This window comes from Gossypium arboreum, chromosome 8 (assembly GCF_025698485.1).
Source record: "Gossypium arboreum isolate Shixiya-1 chromosome 8, ASM2569848v2, whole genome shotgun sequence".
In the NCBI taxonomy this organism is placed as follows: domain Eukaryota; kingdom Viridiplantae; phylum Streptophyta; class Magnoliopsida; order Malvales; family Malvaceae; genus Gossypium; species Gossypium arboreum.
The window spans coordinates 3258596-3275553 of record NC_069077.1 but is presented as its reverse complement, the minus strand read 5'-3'; the positions used below and the strand labels follow the sequence as shown (position 1 = coordinate 3275553).

The 16958-nt window shown below is 33.5% G+C and overlaps 1 protein-coding gene across 1 annotated transcript; it reads left to right on the top strand.

Annotated features, from left to right (window-relative positions):
- The first annotated feature begins 6042 nt into the window (after positions 1-6042).
- LOC108486380 (dual specificity protein kinase YAK1 homolog) lies at positions 6043-15955 on the top strand. Its single transcript, XM_017790420.2, is given in 18 exon segments — positions 6043-6962; positions 8046-8245; positions 8944-9097; positions 9195-9304; positions 9427-9496; positions 9615-9697; positions 9796-9874; positions 9963-10003; positions 10498-10620; positions 12022-12166; positions 12262-12376; positions 12489-12571; positions 12658-12732; positions 13332-13406; positions 13505-13979; positions 13982-14330; positions 14929-15084; positions 15442-15955. Coding segments are annotated over 18 exon segments (2598 nt in total). The 5' UTR covers positions 6043-6797; the 3' UTR covers positions 15542-15955.
- Positions 15956-16958: the final 1003 nt, after the last annotated feature.

Below are 16958 nucleotides of genomic sequence, written 5' to 3'. Positions count from 1 at the left end.
GCGCCTAAAGCTATCCAATTTCAACAGTAAAATAAGTATTACCTATCTTAGTAATACATATTAAAACCATCAAAAATAATTAAGCGGCCTTATTACATTTAAAACCCAAAACTTCAAACGTAAATAAAAGATGTTCAGTTCACCGAAGAAAATCAAACTTTCGAACGGTGGCCACTCAAATTCCTCACGACTCCAAGCCCACTATGGTTGGGGATTACTGCGTGGATGAAAATAAAAGGGTGAGTTTGGGGAAACTCGATGTGTAAATTAACCCAACCATAGCCTATATCACTCAAACCACGAAATAGAATAAGTTGGCCTTAGCCCGAGCAATTCGAATAAAGCCCATAGGCCCATAGCGAAACGTAACAGATATTACATGTTTATGCGAAACCCAACCATATCCAACCGTATACACCCCATACCAACCTTACACCGTGTGGAGAGACAACTCGACCCACCCAACCGCTACACACCACGTAATTTGCAGCATGGTCGCGAGCGAATAATGTGACAGAGTCACCAGATCTGATAATCGTGGCGAGCCACCGAATCAGATATATGTGGCGAGCCACCAGATCGAATATTTGTGGCGAGCCACCAGATCGATATTTGTGGCGAGCCACCAGATCGAATATTTGTGGCGAGCCACCGTAACGCTTCCTCCATAATATAACCCATGTCCCCATGCAATGATATATAATCATGGCATACATCATACGTAATCGGATCGTCATGCTTTTCAGGTCAAAATTAACCCTAGGGATATAACGGTAATTTTACACCTGGGGTATAACAAGAATTTTCTATACATAGGGTATTATAGTAATTTAGCTACTTTTAGCGTTTTCATGCATATCCTAACTATTTACGTACTATCGAACATTTACCGCATACTTACGAATTGGGCCCGTTGGCCCATGAACCCGATCTTTGGCCCATTAAGCCCAAATTATCAAAATGTACGAAACCGCGTCTCGCGATTTATTACTTTAGATTACCAAATATACAAACCCAACTATTTTTCGAGCATTCGACATTCAAGAAATTCCCAAAATACCGACTTTTCGGCATTTCGCTTTTCGCTTTTGCCAATCTAGTCTATGAGAGGGTGTCGATTACACACTTGCTTTGCGACGATATCTTGATTTAGATCCACACACGAACCGCCTACAATTGGATTACTAACACGTTAATCTAACTATTCAAATACAAACTACGATTAACCCCCTTACAATATTCGCCAACCACACCTACAGATCATAGTAAGCTTATAAGAAATCAATAAGCAACTCATTAACAAATTTTGTCAATGTTTACCACATAATCATAATTTCACTGCAAGCTGTCTTCCTGAGCAACAGTCACTAAATCATTTATAACTGGAGCTACGAAACTCCAAATCAAGTTCTGTTAATTTTCCCTGAAAATAGACTCATATATCTTCTATCCATAAAATTTTCAGAATTTTTGGTTTAGCCAATCAATACCAGAATTTTCTCAAAGTTTTCCATGTTTCACTGTTTGACTAATCTGACCACCCTTCATTATGAATCAAATTTCTCATTGTACAGAATTCAAAATATGTTCTTGTTTATTTCATTAGAAACTAGACTCAATAAGCTTTAATTACATAATTTATGCAGCTTCTAACTCATCTCCCACAATTTATGGTGATTTTCCAAAGTCACGTTACTGCTGCTGTCCCAAGCAGATTTATTACCAAATCACTCTTTCACACCTAACTTGCATGCTTGTTATTTAAACATGTATATCACCGATCAATCATCACATATCTATGATTTTACTTAAGTATAATCTCCATTTCATCATTTTAAAGCACAACATGTTAGCTGATTTTTCCCTTTAACATCTAAGGCACATGCATGCTCATTTGTTTGGCTCAACTTCACCTATCTTCCATTTTTCATCAAAAGAACATGAAACAACAACCATTTCCTTCATTTTAATTCATGACTAAATGCTCACAACACAACTAAAAATCAAAATATACTTCAAGAGTTAAGGTAGAATCAAGAAGAACTCATGAACCTCAAAATAGAAGCAAGGTACCAAGAACTTACCTTCAATTTTCCTCCTCCTAATGACCAAATACTCAAGAGCTTTCTCCTCTCCTTTCTCTTCTCTAACTTTCAGCTATGATGAACAAAGATGGACAAAACTTTGTTCTTTTCACCCCTTTTTTTCTTTTAATAAAACTTCATATTTCATCCATTTAATTCTTTAATACAAAAGACATGAATTTCTTATCATGAAACATTTACCTAACCCATTATCATGAAACATTTACCTAACCCATTATCATGGAACATTTACCTAACCTATTATCATGGAACATTTACCTAACCTATTATCAATTTGTATCAATTTGTACCATAAATTACGGATATCAAGTGCACATTTTGTCTACAACAACATGATGGTTGGCCACTTCATGTAAAATGGGAGGTTTATCATGCAAATCCTCCTATTTTGCACTCCTATTTATTTGGCCACTTCAATTTAGCCTATAGCATTTTCAAACATTTTCACATAGGTCCTATTTCATAATTTCACCCCCTTTTTCTTATGGAATAAAAATTAACTAAAATTGCCGGGTTTTATCTTAAGCTTGGGCTTTCTAGAGGCCCACTAACATAATTAAACCTATGCCAACATTCACAGGATTCCCGAAAATTGGGGCGTTACAGAAAGGACAATAAATAATAAACAAAAGCATGTAAATGACTTTAAAAAGCCAAGCCAAAATCGATTTGTAACATTCGGCAAAATTTTGATAAATACAAAGCACTCGATTTTTAAACAGCAAAAACAATGATTCTAGCACTACCAAAGCACGAGAATAGCACCGAATCAGGAAACCAAAATACCAAAATCGAAATTGAAAGCCTAAGGCGATTTTTTTTTTGTCTTACTTTCGAATCTATCCCCTTACATATTTATACATGCACAAAATACGTAATATAAAGACAAAAGAAACAAGCACCATTCAAAGCGAAAAAAAATAGGGAACTTTTTTACCTCCGGCTACCGTATACGGCGGTCACCGGCGGCGAAGCAAGGCAGAGGACAGTGGCGACTGGCTGGACTTCTCACTGGAGTAGGAGACTCTGCAGAGAGAAAAAAAAAAGAAGATGAGTTTTTTTTTTTTTTTTACAAATGAGAAAATGATTTTTTTTTAAATCTGACTTAAATAGCCAATCGAAACGACGACGTTTTGGCCGGCCTTCTTAATGCCAAAACGACATCGTTTTGAGGCCAGGATCCGCGTGTTGACCTGACCCGACAGGGGAATCCGCGTGTTTTTGCTTTTGGGGGGTAATTGCGCTACAAGTCCTTTCCCTTTTATTATTTTGTAATCAAGTTTCTTTTAATTTTTAATTTTACCCTGAAATTTATTTTGCCTTTCGATTTAGTCCCATATGAAACACGTGCTTTGGAGGTTGGGGATTATTCCCCTTTTGGTCCCCATTGTTATTCGTGTGTTCAAAATCGGTCCTTTTTTTTCTTACTTTACTTCCAGATTCGCCCCAAACTTTCGTTTTAAATTCGATTTAATCATTTCCCATTATTTTGCTATTTTATTTTCTAATCAATTATTTTTATTATTACTTTCTATTATTATATTTATTATTATTATTGTTTTATTACTATTACTACTAACATAATATATTTATTTCTATTATTTTCTATTATTGTCATTATTAATATATACTATTATTATTATTATTATTATTATTATTAATATGTTGTTATTATTATTATTACTATTATCACTATTATCATTTTTATTACTGTTACTATTATTATTATTTTTACTATCTAATATATTATTATTACCTTTTTATTATTATTACTACTATTGTATTATTACTATTATTATATTTTCATCTATATTTATTTTCTTATTATTTATCTAGTTATATTTCTTATCTATTCATATTTTGTTGTTATTACATTTTAGGTATTATATCTCTATTTATACTTATGTATTAACATCATTATTTTACTATTGCTATTTTATTATAATCATTATTATTAGCATTATATTTATTTATTACTATTATTAGTATTATTATTTTATTTAGTACTATCACATTATTATGTTATTCGTCTTATTAATGTACTATTATTATTTCCTATTTATTATAATTATTATTAACCTTTTATTATATTGCTAGTTCATTTTATTTTTCCATTTCATTCTCATAATTCTTATTATGCGTTTATCTTTATTCTGTTATGTTTGTCAATATCAAAATTTTTATTTGTTTGTTCATTCTTCATTTTTTTTATTATTACGAATTTCTATTAACCCTTACCTGACAAAAATAATTCTTTCATAAAAGTAATATTTCATATTTAGAAATTCGAGAAAATCGTGCCCTAACTTATTGGGTTTCGATTTTTCTCATTTAACCTAAATTACAGAATATTCTTTTAAATTGTAATACGGGTTTTGAATAAAAGTGCTTATTCTCGGAGATACGAGGTGTTGTGCCCTAACTCACTGAATATGACATCTTGTTACCTCGAAATAAGATTTTTTCTATAAATAAAGGCAATGTTCGGTATTTGGAAGTTTGAGAGATCGTGCCCTAACTTACTGGGTTTCGATTTTCCTTATTTACCCTAAATAATCGAATATCCTTTAAAAAAGGGTTAAAATACACGAATTTTAAATAAAAGGCAAGTTTATTCTCAAAAGTTCGAGATGTCGTGTCTTAACTTACTGGATGTGACATTTTATTACTTCGAGACGAGAAGTTCTTTAACATTCGAGTTTTCTACAAAAAGAGAGATCGTATTTTAAAGTCTTTCAAGTTTTTAATTTTAGACACTAAGACATTAATTAATCAATTAGGTACCCATTTTTGGGCGTTACGAGGGTGCTAATCCTTCCTCGTACGTAACCGACTCCCGAATCTAATTTTCTAAATTTTATGGACCAAAATTGTTGTTTAAATAAATTAAATCATTTATTAAAAATAACTATTTTTACGAGATGACCCGATCACACATCATCAAAAAAGATTGGTGGCAACTCCCATATTCGTTTTCATTTTCAAAACCAAAGCTGACCTTATTTTTTCAAAAAATGGTTTCGTATGATTAAGCGTTAAATAAATTATATAACTATTTACACTAATTCTTAACACAAAGTTTAAACACTCTAACAAACAAGTGAAACAACAAAGGGAAATGGAATCGACACTGCCAAAATCAAATAAAAATGCCATTTACACGTGTAACAACTAACTCAATTTATTAGAAATACCCAGAGCAGCAGCAATAAATTCCTTGGCTTTGACTGTTAAAAAGGGTTTATATATTAAATATTTCTATTCGATTTTTTTAATGTAATTTGAAGAGAAATCTGATTTTTTGAGGAAAACTATAAATTGGATGATTCATAAATTAAAAATAAAATTGTACTTTTATCATTTTGACCATTTTCAATTTACTTTCGAAATAAGGATAATCAATAAAAAAGACGAGCAAGAAGAAAAACTTTGATTTTCTTTATTCATCGCCAAGCGAAGAGAAGAATAGGAACATTCGGTGAAAAGTTGTGCAATGGAATAATAGGATTTTTGGCACTTTTCTAAAAAATTAATATTTTTGATTAATTCTAATTTTTAAAATGTTTTTAATATTTGAAAAAGTTATTAATATTTTAGATTTTTTTAGAATATTATGATAATTTTAGAATTTTTATTTATCATTAAATTTTATAAAAGTATCACATTAGTATTTTAGTTATATTTTAAGGACGAATTTAACTATTAAGTCTATAAATTAATGTATCATGTTCACAGTCCGTTATTAATTATTTTGTAATTTTTATAATTGAGTCGTTAAAAAAACATATTAATAATTAGGTGATTTGCGATATAGCTTACCTAAATATATTTTTGAGGAATAATGAGTCAATGGCTCACATTGACATCCATCATCTAATTGACTTAAATAGTAAATTTCAAATAATTGAGTGATAAAATTATAATTTTTATAATTAAATGATCAAAATATAAATTTATTGATAATTGAGTGGTCACGGTTGTAGTTTATCCTTAAATTATTGTAAATTATATATTTTATTATTTTTAAATAAAATCAATTGTCAGCCGCCAATAAAAATGGAAAAAGAAAACAAATCTAGCCAAAGAAAAAAAAAGGGAAAAAAAACTCCCATTACCAGGAAGAAACTAGAAAGTAACACTGCCAATTTGAACTCAGACCAAAAAACACACACTTTCTGGACCAATTAATTTCACTTTCTATCTATTTCTTCGTTTTCCGATCCTTCTTTGTTGCATTTCTTCTCTACTCTCTGAGTTTTGACTTTGGGTCAATTTATTTAAATTCCAATCTGTTTTTCTTTTGGTAGATTCTTTTTTGGTTTTTGTTTTGTTGCATGTTTTCTATTTATAATCCATAGAAAAGATTCAATCTTTTTCTTTCATCTAGAATTGTTTTTTTTTTCTCCTGTTTTCTGTTTCTTCGCTTTTCTGGACCGTGAATATGAAAAAATCCAAAATGAACTAAAGGATTGGATCGGAGTCAGCTGGTGGATACTCTGAAAATCAATGAAGTTTCCATCTTGAATTCAGAACTTCAATTCAATTTCCGATCAGCAGAATTGGGTTATTTTATTTTGGCTTTTTTTCGTGTTTTGAGTGATTTCTACGGTAATGGAGCTATCGGGAATACTATTAGTTTTGGGGGCTAGAAAAGGTTGATTCTTATTTATTTATTTGGGGGGGGGGATAGTTATGGATGAAGTTGGCCCTAGTAATCAAGAAGAGTTTAAGGGGTACTCAAGATTGGGCACAGAGCAAAAACCTGCGTTGCGATGGCGACCGAGGCAACTGGTTTTTCGGCCTTATTCATCTATAAATGGTGCTGATAGAAAGCTGCGTGTTGTTGTTAGGAAGCCTGTAAGTTCGCCTTTCTAATTGATTGCCTATTCATTTTTAGTTCGAAAGTTTTGTCAGCACTTGTTTCTATGCTGAAATGTGTTGCAAATTTAGGAGCTTTTTATTTGGATCGATCTGAATTTGTATGGTTTAAGAGATGTTTAACTGGTTTTACTTTTACATGTGGTTTTATTAGTGATTCTCTTTATCTTACTCAAGGAAAGCATATATAAACCAAGTAAGCATATGAGCTAATGTTACGGAGGTTTCTAAGCTGATTCGTAGGTGGATCTGGTCTTTTTTGGGTTACAGGTGGTATTGTTCTAAGCTGTTAAGTTGTAAACGATAGTTTGATGTTCTATCCTTTTAATAAAATCTACTTTTGCTGAGCCAAAAAAAAAAAGAAAAAAAAAAGGGCAGAAGAGAGAGTCCCTTACTGTCTAAATGTTCAATAGTGGCAAATAGATCATAGAAAGTTCTGAACAAGATGGGAAATGATATGCTTAATTCAGTTAGTCTCTACATTACAAGAGCGCGAGAGGAGTCTCGAATATGGGGTATGTGTCTAAGTCTAACGCGGGTATGCTCAATTTTTTTCTTTGCTTTTTTCTCATATTTTGAGGGTCATTACACCATACCAATGTCTGAATATGTGTTGAATGTAGGTGTTGGGCGCAGGTATTCTAGGGAAAATGAAGAGTCTAGTTGACATAAGTTAGTCTTATATTCATTATTTCAGTAAGCTTAAGCGGATTAGGTGATCAAATTGGTTTCAGGTGGAAGAACGTGATGTGTCTATACAAATATTATCTAATTGAGACTATGATATTGATTTTAGATCCCGAGTTCTATCTATCCTGATACTATCAATCAATGCAACTCATGCCAGTCTATGATTTCTATAATTTCTCTTTAAATATTTTATCATATTGCAAAATTATGTAATTGGAAACTTTATTTCTCAATACTTTGTTTGGTTAGCAAATTGCAATGTGGTACTTGCACTGAATTGTTTTTCTCATCATGCAAAAAATTTGCAATAATCTCCAGCTTAGATTCATATGAGGCAAATCTTCGTGCTGACATGCAGTTTTCACCATGCAGTTGGTGGCAAGACTGACAAAGGACATAATAGAAACTTACCAAATATGCAATCCAAAATTTAAATATTCAGAAGAATTGAACCCAAAGAGGTTTTTGACTAGCCCATCTGTTGGTGTCCTCAATGATGGCCACGACAATGTGAACTCGGATCTGATTCTAACTGTGAACTTTGTCTTGATAAATTTAGAAACACGGCGAAGGTTTGATACTGCTTTTTATAATTTTCCTCATGATTTTGAACTATTTTCTGAATCATTTCATGATAATTTCTTTGTGAATTGACTTTACATGGGCAGCTTAGATTTTGTTAATGGTCAAGGACAATTTTCTTTTCCTCTTGCTTAATTTAATGTGTTCTGCTACTGATACATGGTTGATCCTAAACTAAAATGGACTGTTTCTTGACTTTGATGTCTCAGAAATATTAATCATCTTGAAGTGCATTGTTTCTTTTTCGTGTAACCTTTTAGCTTCTCCTAGCCACAATATATACCTGTTTTGTTCTGGCTTGTAACTTTGAACCTTGGCATGCTGGAATTAGTTGTATGTCTGTGTAAATATGGAGCTTTGTGTTTGCAAGCTTGGTTAAACATTCTTTTCAGTTAATATACAAACTCAGGTGGCCATTCCACCATTAACCCCTCTTCTCCTTGTTGAGTTTCTGTTTTAAAGTTCTAATCTTTGTGTCTAGCTAGCAACAAAGAATACATTTTCTATTTTGTCTTCTACTGAACCCCTGCAAAAAAAAACCTGGTCTTTTTGTACGTAAGGCCCTTATCATTTGGTAGATTCATGGATATGACTATGCAACTCAAAAAAATATTTCTGGTGATCTATTATCATCCAAAATGAAGCTTAGTGAAGTAAACGTTTACTCATGTTTCAATGATTTTTGTAGATATATTGTCAAAAATGTTCTTGGTCATGGGACTTTCGGGCAGGTTGCTAAGTGCTGGGTTCCAGAAACAAGCAGTTTTGTTGCTGTGAAGATAATTAAAAACCAACCTGCTTACCATCAGCAGGCACTGGTTGAAGTTTCTGTTTTGACAACGGTAATTAAGTTTCCTTATAGCTGTCTATACCTTTTTAGAAATACCAGAAGTGAAGCATCAACCTCGTTATGTTTGCTTAATTGGTTGTCTTTTGCAGTTGAAAAAAAAGTATGATCCGGAAGACGAGCATCACATTGTCCGTATTTATGATTACTTTGTATATCAACACCATTTATGCATTTGTTTTGAACTTCTCGACACAAATCTGTAAGTTTATTGTCTTACGTTGAAGCAATATTCATCGTTTGTAAATTTCTTTTCACCATTTACATAGACAATCTCTTATAGAATTTTTCCAGCATTTTATTGACATTTCCCCCCTGATTTAGGTACGAGCTTATCAAGATAAATCATTTTAGGGGTCTCTCATTGAGCATTATTCAGCTGTTTTCAAAACAGGTGTTTTGAGTTTTCTTGTAGCTCTATTTGATTGAACTGAATAATGATTGGAATAGCTGTATACATCTCTTTGAAAATGTCTTTAGAATTGCATCCTAACCTTTTTTATTTTATGTAGATTTTACGTGGACTGACTTTGTTAAAAGATGCTGGAATAATTCATTGTGATCTTAAGCCAGAAAATATTCTTCTCTGTACAAGGTGAGTTGCCTTTATGTATTAGTCTGGATTACAAACTTGTAATATAATTTTTTGCAATTTTTTCAGTGAAGTTTGATATATCTCTACTGGAATAACAGTGTCAAGCCAGCAGAAATTAAAATAATTGACTTTGGATCAGCTTGCATGGAAGATTGGACTGTTTATTCCTACATTCAGGTTTCTATACACAACTATCACTGCATACTGTTCACTGTTATCATACTACAGAGGGTCTTATGACACTTTTTCCTATTTTTTTCTGCAGAGCCGGTATTATAGGTCTCCTGAAGTTCTTCTTGGATATCAGCATCCTTTTGACATGAATTTGTAGCCTTCTTTTCTATTTATTGGTTTTGCTTACTGTCTTTGTCTTTTGGCGGATCATGCTGGTAGGGGCTTGAACTTCAGTGGAATAACTTCAGCAGAACATTGTTTGATCAATTGAATCCTGAGGTTTAAAATGACCTTTGGAGTTTATTCCACAGAAGTTCTAGTCCAGCACTCTATAGTAGTCACATCTTCTGTGGATTAAACCTTGAAAGGTTCATCTTTGTATTTCTATATGAAGATCTCTTTGGATTAATGACGTAGAAGATTCATATTGCTATTCTTTTTAGCATGCTGCTACTACCTAAATTAGTCATGTTTCAAGCCTTTGGCAGTAATAATTAGAAAATGCCTATTTAAAATATTCAGTTCTTGTGATTCATTATTGTCTTTGATGATTATATTCCCTAATTCTGATTTTTGTCTTTGGTCTTGATCGTTAGTTCTAGTTTGAACCTTGACCACTTGATTAGATATACAACAGCTATTGACATGTGGTCCTTTGGCTGCATAGTTGCTGAACTCTTTCTTGGGCTGCCATTATTCCCAGGTGCTTCAGAATTTGATCTTCTAAGGCGAATGGTTGAAATTCTTGGGTATGCCTCTTGCTTTGATGGTCATACATATCTCTGGCTAACAATTTGTCAGTATTTCTAGGCATCATTTTCTTGCAACTGATTTTATGTATAGCTTTTCTTTGGTTGATCTTATAACCGAGCAGATCTTATTGACTCCAAATAGGAGAATTTCACTTATCATTAAATAAGCGCATGCAATTATCAAATTTCATACTCACTCTGTCTCTTATTTTTTTGTCTATCTTAGAAATTCCAGGATTCAAGGCAGTGTGTATCTAATGCTTTGACAAGTTTGTAGGCATTCATACTAAAAATTTCCCTTATGCTAAACAAAAATGTATAAAGAGAAACAAAAATTTGCATTGATTTTTCAGATCACTAATATTTTTTCAACATCACAAATTGAAAGTTCAGTCTACCTCTCTCTCTTCAGCTTCTTTTGTTCTACATAAAAGTATTATTATGACAAGTCAGATCCTCTAAGATGATTCCTCTATTGAATTGGCAAGATACGCATTAATACTTATGAACGAGATCTGTGCCTTATAAGGGGTGAGTTAATGCTGCAGTTTAGGATCAACGTGAATAATTTATTTCTTGTATATAAGAACCTTGAAGGATGTGCTAGAATTTTCAAAGTCCTTAAGGCTCTGCTTGGTATGGAGGATGGAAAAGAGTGAGGAATGGTTAAGCTACAAAGTAAGAAAATGGTTATGAATCTTAACCATTTGATTTAACAAATTTTCCATCCTCACTCTTTTTCATCCTTCATACCAAGCAAAGGCTAAGCTCTTGGATTGTTTTATTATGGGAAGTCCAAGACCAGCTGTGACTGCCACATTAGATCCCTTGGTTCGTATTGAAGTTTCAGTGTGTTTTAACAGTAACAATAGTCAAAAGATGCATGCATATTCTTTTGCACACATAATGGAGAAGCTGTTCATCTGTCTGGTCTAGGAGATTAGTCCAAAATAAAATTTTCATGCTTACGAAAACAAGTTAGAGAAAATTCCAATGAAATATGCCTTTTACTGAAATTGCATTAGAACTTCCGCTAATATGTACTCATCTAGCTGAGTTAATTCATAAAACTTCAAAATATCTTTAAGACCCTTCCAACTTGATTTTCTTGAACTATGTTTGATCAGTTGCTGTTTCTTAGTTGTTCTGCTATTTTCTTTGCATTCAATATAAATATTATGCTGCTTATTATTTTCTTAATCTTCATGCATACTTCTTTTGAAGGGTTTTGTACAAACTTTCATTTCCATCTTGTTTTAACTTATCCTAAACCAACCTGATTACATTTAGATATAATTAAAATTTGTTTTTAGCACTCTAATAGTCATTACTCATTCAGTTAGTCATATCTTTGCACTTGTTATGAACAGCCTTTTATATGTGGTTATCATGTTGTAGAGGGCAGCCCCCTGATTATGTTCTAAAGGAGGCAAAAAACACAAGTAAGTTCTTCAAGTGCGTCGGGAGAATCCACAATATAGGGAATAGTGAAGTTTGTGGCAGAAGTGCTTACCAAGTATTAACAGAAGAAGAATATGAAGCTGTAAGAAATTTCCAGCGACTAGTTCTTGTTCATTTACATGTTGCATCCCTTGTCAAGTTTTTCATCTGATATAATTGTTGCTTGTTTCTGTTCAGAGGGAGTTAAAAAAACCGTTGATTGGAAAAGAGTATTTCAATCATAAGAATCTTGAAGCAATAGTTACATGCTATCCTTACCGGAAAAACTTGCCTAAAGAAGATATCATTAAAGGTTAGCATCTAACTTCAACATTGAATGTACAGCTTGGAATGGTGAGAAAATTTTTGTAGTGTGTGGTCTGTGAATAACTTACTAAAGCTGCTGCATAATAAATCTACAACAGAAAGTCAGGTACGATTAGCTTTGATTGATTTCTTGAGGGGACTAGTTGAGTTTGATCCGGCAAAACGGTGGTCACCTTTCCAGGTAGTTAAAATTTCCCATGAGCACTTCTTAACATGCTATTCCAACTAAGAATGAAGAAACATAAGAACTTTAACATCATTGTGCAGGCTTCGAAACACCCTTTTGTTACTGGGGAACCTTTCACACGGCCATATAGGCCTCCGCCAGAGACCCCTCACTTGGTAAGGGACTTACGCATGCAGCTTTGCAATTGAAGGAGATTGAACCTTATGTCATAAATCCATATTAACTATGTGGCTCTTATCTCAATGCTTGGCACCATCATACAGAAGAATTGCTTAGTCCTCTCCTGACTCCCCTATCAATTGATTGTCTATTCTTAGTTGGTTGATCAGTAATGTATTCTTCTGAGAACTGGTATAATCTTTTGTTACAGTATAGGCACTATTCTCTTATTTTTTAATGAAGTTGTAATAAAAGTTTAAGGTTGTTGAAAATCATTTGACATATGAAATCATTATCTTAGAGTACTGTACTGGTTTGAAACATGAAAGTTTTGGTCAATTCTTTTGATGGAACTTCAATTTCCATTTTACTATCTTTCTCTTTAAGTTGTGTGTCTGAGCAAAAAATTCTTTGGGCTGTTGAGAAGGTTTGGCTTTATTGGTTCTCACTTTTCTCATGGATTGAGCTGTCTTTGACTTACTAATCTGTTCTTGTTGGATCGCAAGCTTTATGGAAAATAGCACAAATATGTTATTTTCTGGGCAAGAAATAGCGCAAATGATACTTGCCTAATGTCTGGTGACTCTATTGTTAGCTGGTTGCTCGAAACATTAAGGTGGACCATCACCCTGGTGGAGGGCATTGGTTTGCAGCTGGTCTTTTCCCTAATGTAAGCTTCTTAATTACATAGTATTTTTATTGCTAGAGCATTAGAGTTACTGCATTATTTTGGTATTAGTCTTATACGAATATATTTTCCAGGTGTAGGTTTCAAAGAGGAGCGGAGTTACTTTTCATAACAGCCCACAGTTCCCAATGGTACCGTATGGTCATGCCAATTGCTATAGCAGTATGGGAAGTCTTAGTAGCTATAATGATAATAGTGGGCTTGGAAGCAGCTATGGGAGTTATGGAGATAGTAGTAGCATATTTGCATGTTATTCACCTGTTTGTCCGTCTGTGATGACTGTGCATATGCAGAGTAGTGCATCAATGCTTGGAGGTAGTCCCAATGCTAGATGGAGAATCATGCAGTACTCTCATGGGAACGGAGTTGGTATGAGTCCATCGGCCAGAAACTTTTCCCTGCTTCACCTTGGCACTAGTCCCTCACAGTTTACTCCTCCAAGCTCCTATGGTCAAGGTTCAGTAGGCTCCCCTGGACATTATGGTCCTACTTCTCCAGCTAGAAACAGTTGTCAAGGATCACCATTAAGTAAGATGGTTGTGGCCAGCCAGTTCAATTGAAGAAAAGTCGGGGACATTCTGGAAATTCACAATCTCAAGAAAGTTTGTCATCTTCAAACAGACCAGGACAAGTTACTGATGGAAACATTTCTAACCAAGCTGAGAGAAACTCTCAGGTTGTTGATGGCCTGCCGTCTCGTATACGGTCAAATTCCAGCTCAGCCAATTGGAAGCAACAGCAAGGTGGCATTGGAATGGCTACAAGTTATTCAATTGTTCAGAACATACCCAAGTCCATCAGACTTGGTTCTAGTGTGCAACTGCAGTATATCACAGGAGCAACTCAAGACAAGTCGGAGGCCAGCATGCCATTGTCAGGTCCTGGATATTGGGATCCAAATTATAGGTGCGTAGAGGCAATCTAAACTTATATTCATCAAATATTAATATATAGTTATGTCATACCTGTGTTGTATGGGTTATTCTTTTACGATGAAGATAATGGTCTTTTACTCTTCCTTACCCTCTCAAAGGTTATTTGGGTACCATCGTATAATTTTAACTCACTCTGCATACAGTACTTCCTTTTCTTTTCATGCTGATTTTATTCATTTATTCCGTTTAAGATTTCTTGCTGTTATAAAATAATACAATATGGGATAGAGAGAATGGGAGCATCTTGATACACAAAGCATGTTTCTTTATATTTTTAATTGGTTGAAATATAATGGTCCAATGGTAATAGGTTGCTCTGTGAATGTCTACCCTCACTGAGGACAGTGTATTCATCATTCCTAGATAGATCTGAAAATGGTTCTTGCAAATATTCGCATTAATTATGGTAGCATTTTATGAACTTGCTTCTTTGTTTTATGTTCAAACTAAGTTGATCAAGGACCTGATTTTACAAAAATACTGCAATATTGGCCCAATATTTTACTGCTCAATATTTATTCTATGATTATTTAACTTATTAAATTACTTGCATTTTATTGTAACCACAGTGATGAACTTCTTCTGCAAGAGGATGGATCAAATGAGAGCCACGTATCTGCTGAGTTTGACAGAGGAATGCAGATTGGTTCGGCTGATTCATTTGTCAGAATTGGCAGGTTCAACCATGTCTCCTCGACTGCAAGCTCAAATTTGTCAACTCAAAGGTAATTGCATATCCTTCTTAGTGAATGGCTTTCAAAGGTTGAACCCTTTTGCTCATACTTGAAGAGTGGGGGATAAATTGTCGGGGGAAGGGGCTGTCCTTTCCCCTCGTTCTTAGTATCAAGACATGTATGTTAAGTTAATGCTTGTCGTACTTCTCATTTGTCCTTCAGTATCAGCTCCCTTTTTTTCTTATCAGCACCCTCTAATTTCCGCTATTGAAAGGTGTAGTTTGCAATTTGTAGTGATGGATACGCACTCCATAATGGTCAAAATTTCTCAAACATACAAGACCTGAGCTTTTGTCATTTTGTTGAAGTTTTTCTTCAGGATTCTCGACTTCTATTTTGTTTGTGCAGTCCTCATTTAGCTAATGCTTCGCACGCTGGATATCCTCGTTTTGTGCCCACAAATTCTCACCTCATGCTGCACAACACAAAATTCTCTGAGCCTATCTAGGCAGCAAAATGTTCAGCGGTTCAATCATGGAAGATCAGCTGGTGTTCGGGATAGAGAACAGAATCACATGAAAGTTCATGTCCCTCCTAGCTTTAGTGCCAGGAGCCCACATTCTCCCGGAAACAGTTCATTAAGAAATGACATGCCATGGGGCAACCTCCGCTTGGTACTGAGAATAGTAATCGAGTCCATTTTGAAATGATCCTGTAAATAATGTAGGACGAAAGGCGAAACATCCCTAATGAAACGATTGCCTAATGTTGGAATCAACTTGATTTCTTGTGGTGTTCTTGGATTACATATTGGTTATTTGGCAAGAAATTTGTATGCAATAGTTCACTTTGTGAACTTACCATAAGCAAAATACTCATCCAGACCATGCAGTCTCTCTTGCTGTGCTCTGCATAAATATAATTTGTGTTGCTTGTTTTGGTTGCATGCAATTGCTGTATCTTTGGTATCTTTGGTTATGATGCTTCAGTTTACGAAGTAATAAATATGTGCTTCATCTTTTAGATTTTATATAAAATCTATAAAATTTAATTTAAGTTTAGAAAATATCTACACTTAAATTTAAAACATCTTGATTTCTGAAGATTCAACTTTACAATTTCAAATTTTTTTATTCAACGTGTATTATAATCTAATTAAAATAAAATAAAACATGTGGTCAAATCTTATTGAAATTTACTATTATTCTATAGTAAAAAAATATAAATAGATAAAATAACGAGTGAAGCACACAGGTAGTTGAAAGAAGGGTGACGTGGAAAGTGGACACATGGATTTGCTCTTCTTTTTGTAGGTAAGTGTGTGGTGGCCAACCCAACCCAATCCCATCCTCATTTTCATTTTCAGAATTAAAAACTTAAGGGTAAATTACACTTAAGGTCATTAAACTATTAGTAAGTTTATATTTTGGTCATTTAACTTTAAAAAATTACAAAATGGTCATTAAACTATCTAAAAGTTTTTAATTAAGTTATTGTTGCTGTGTGACTTTCTCTATTCGCACCACCTGAACCAATTGAAAGCTTTACGTCTTCTTTTTTTTTTCTAAATTTCAACTTTTTTTTATGGAAATGTTTTGAACATTAGAAATCTATAAATCAAAATTCAAATAGCTTTTTTTTTTATCTTCGAAAATAATTATCAAATCAACTTAGATCTAATGTGTATTTTTCTACTCATTGATTCTACTCATTGATATGCACTGAACGTTGAATCATCGCTCGGACTTCACTAACCGGACCTTAAAAAAAAACTTAACAACCTAATGACTTCTTAAATAAAATTTTTCGAATAGTTCATTGATTATTTTGTAACTTTTGAAAGTTGAGTTACAAAACATAAACTTATTATTAATTTAGTGATTTTAGGCGTAGTTTATTCAAATTTTAAAAAATATAATAACAAA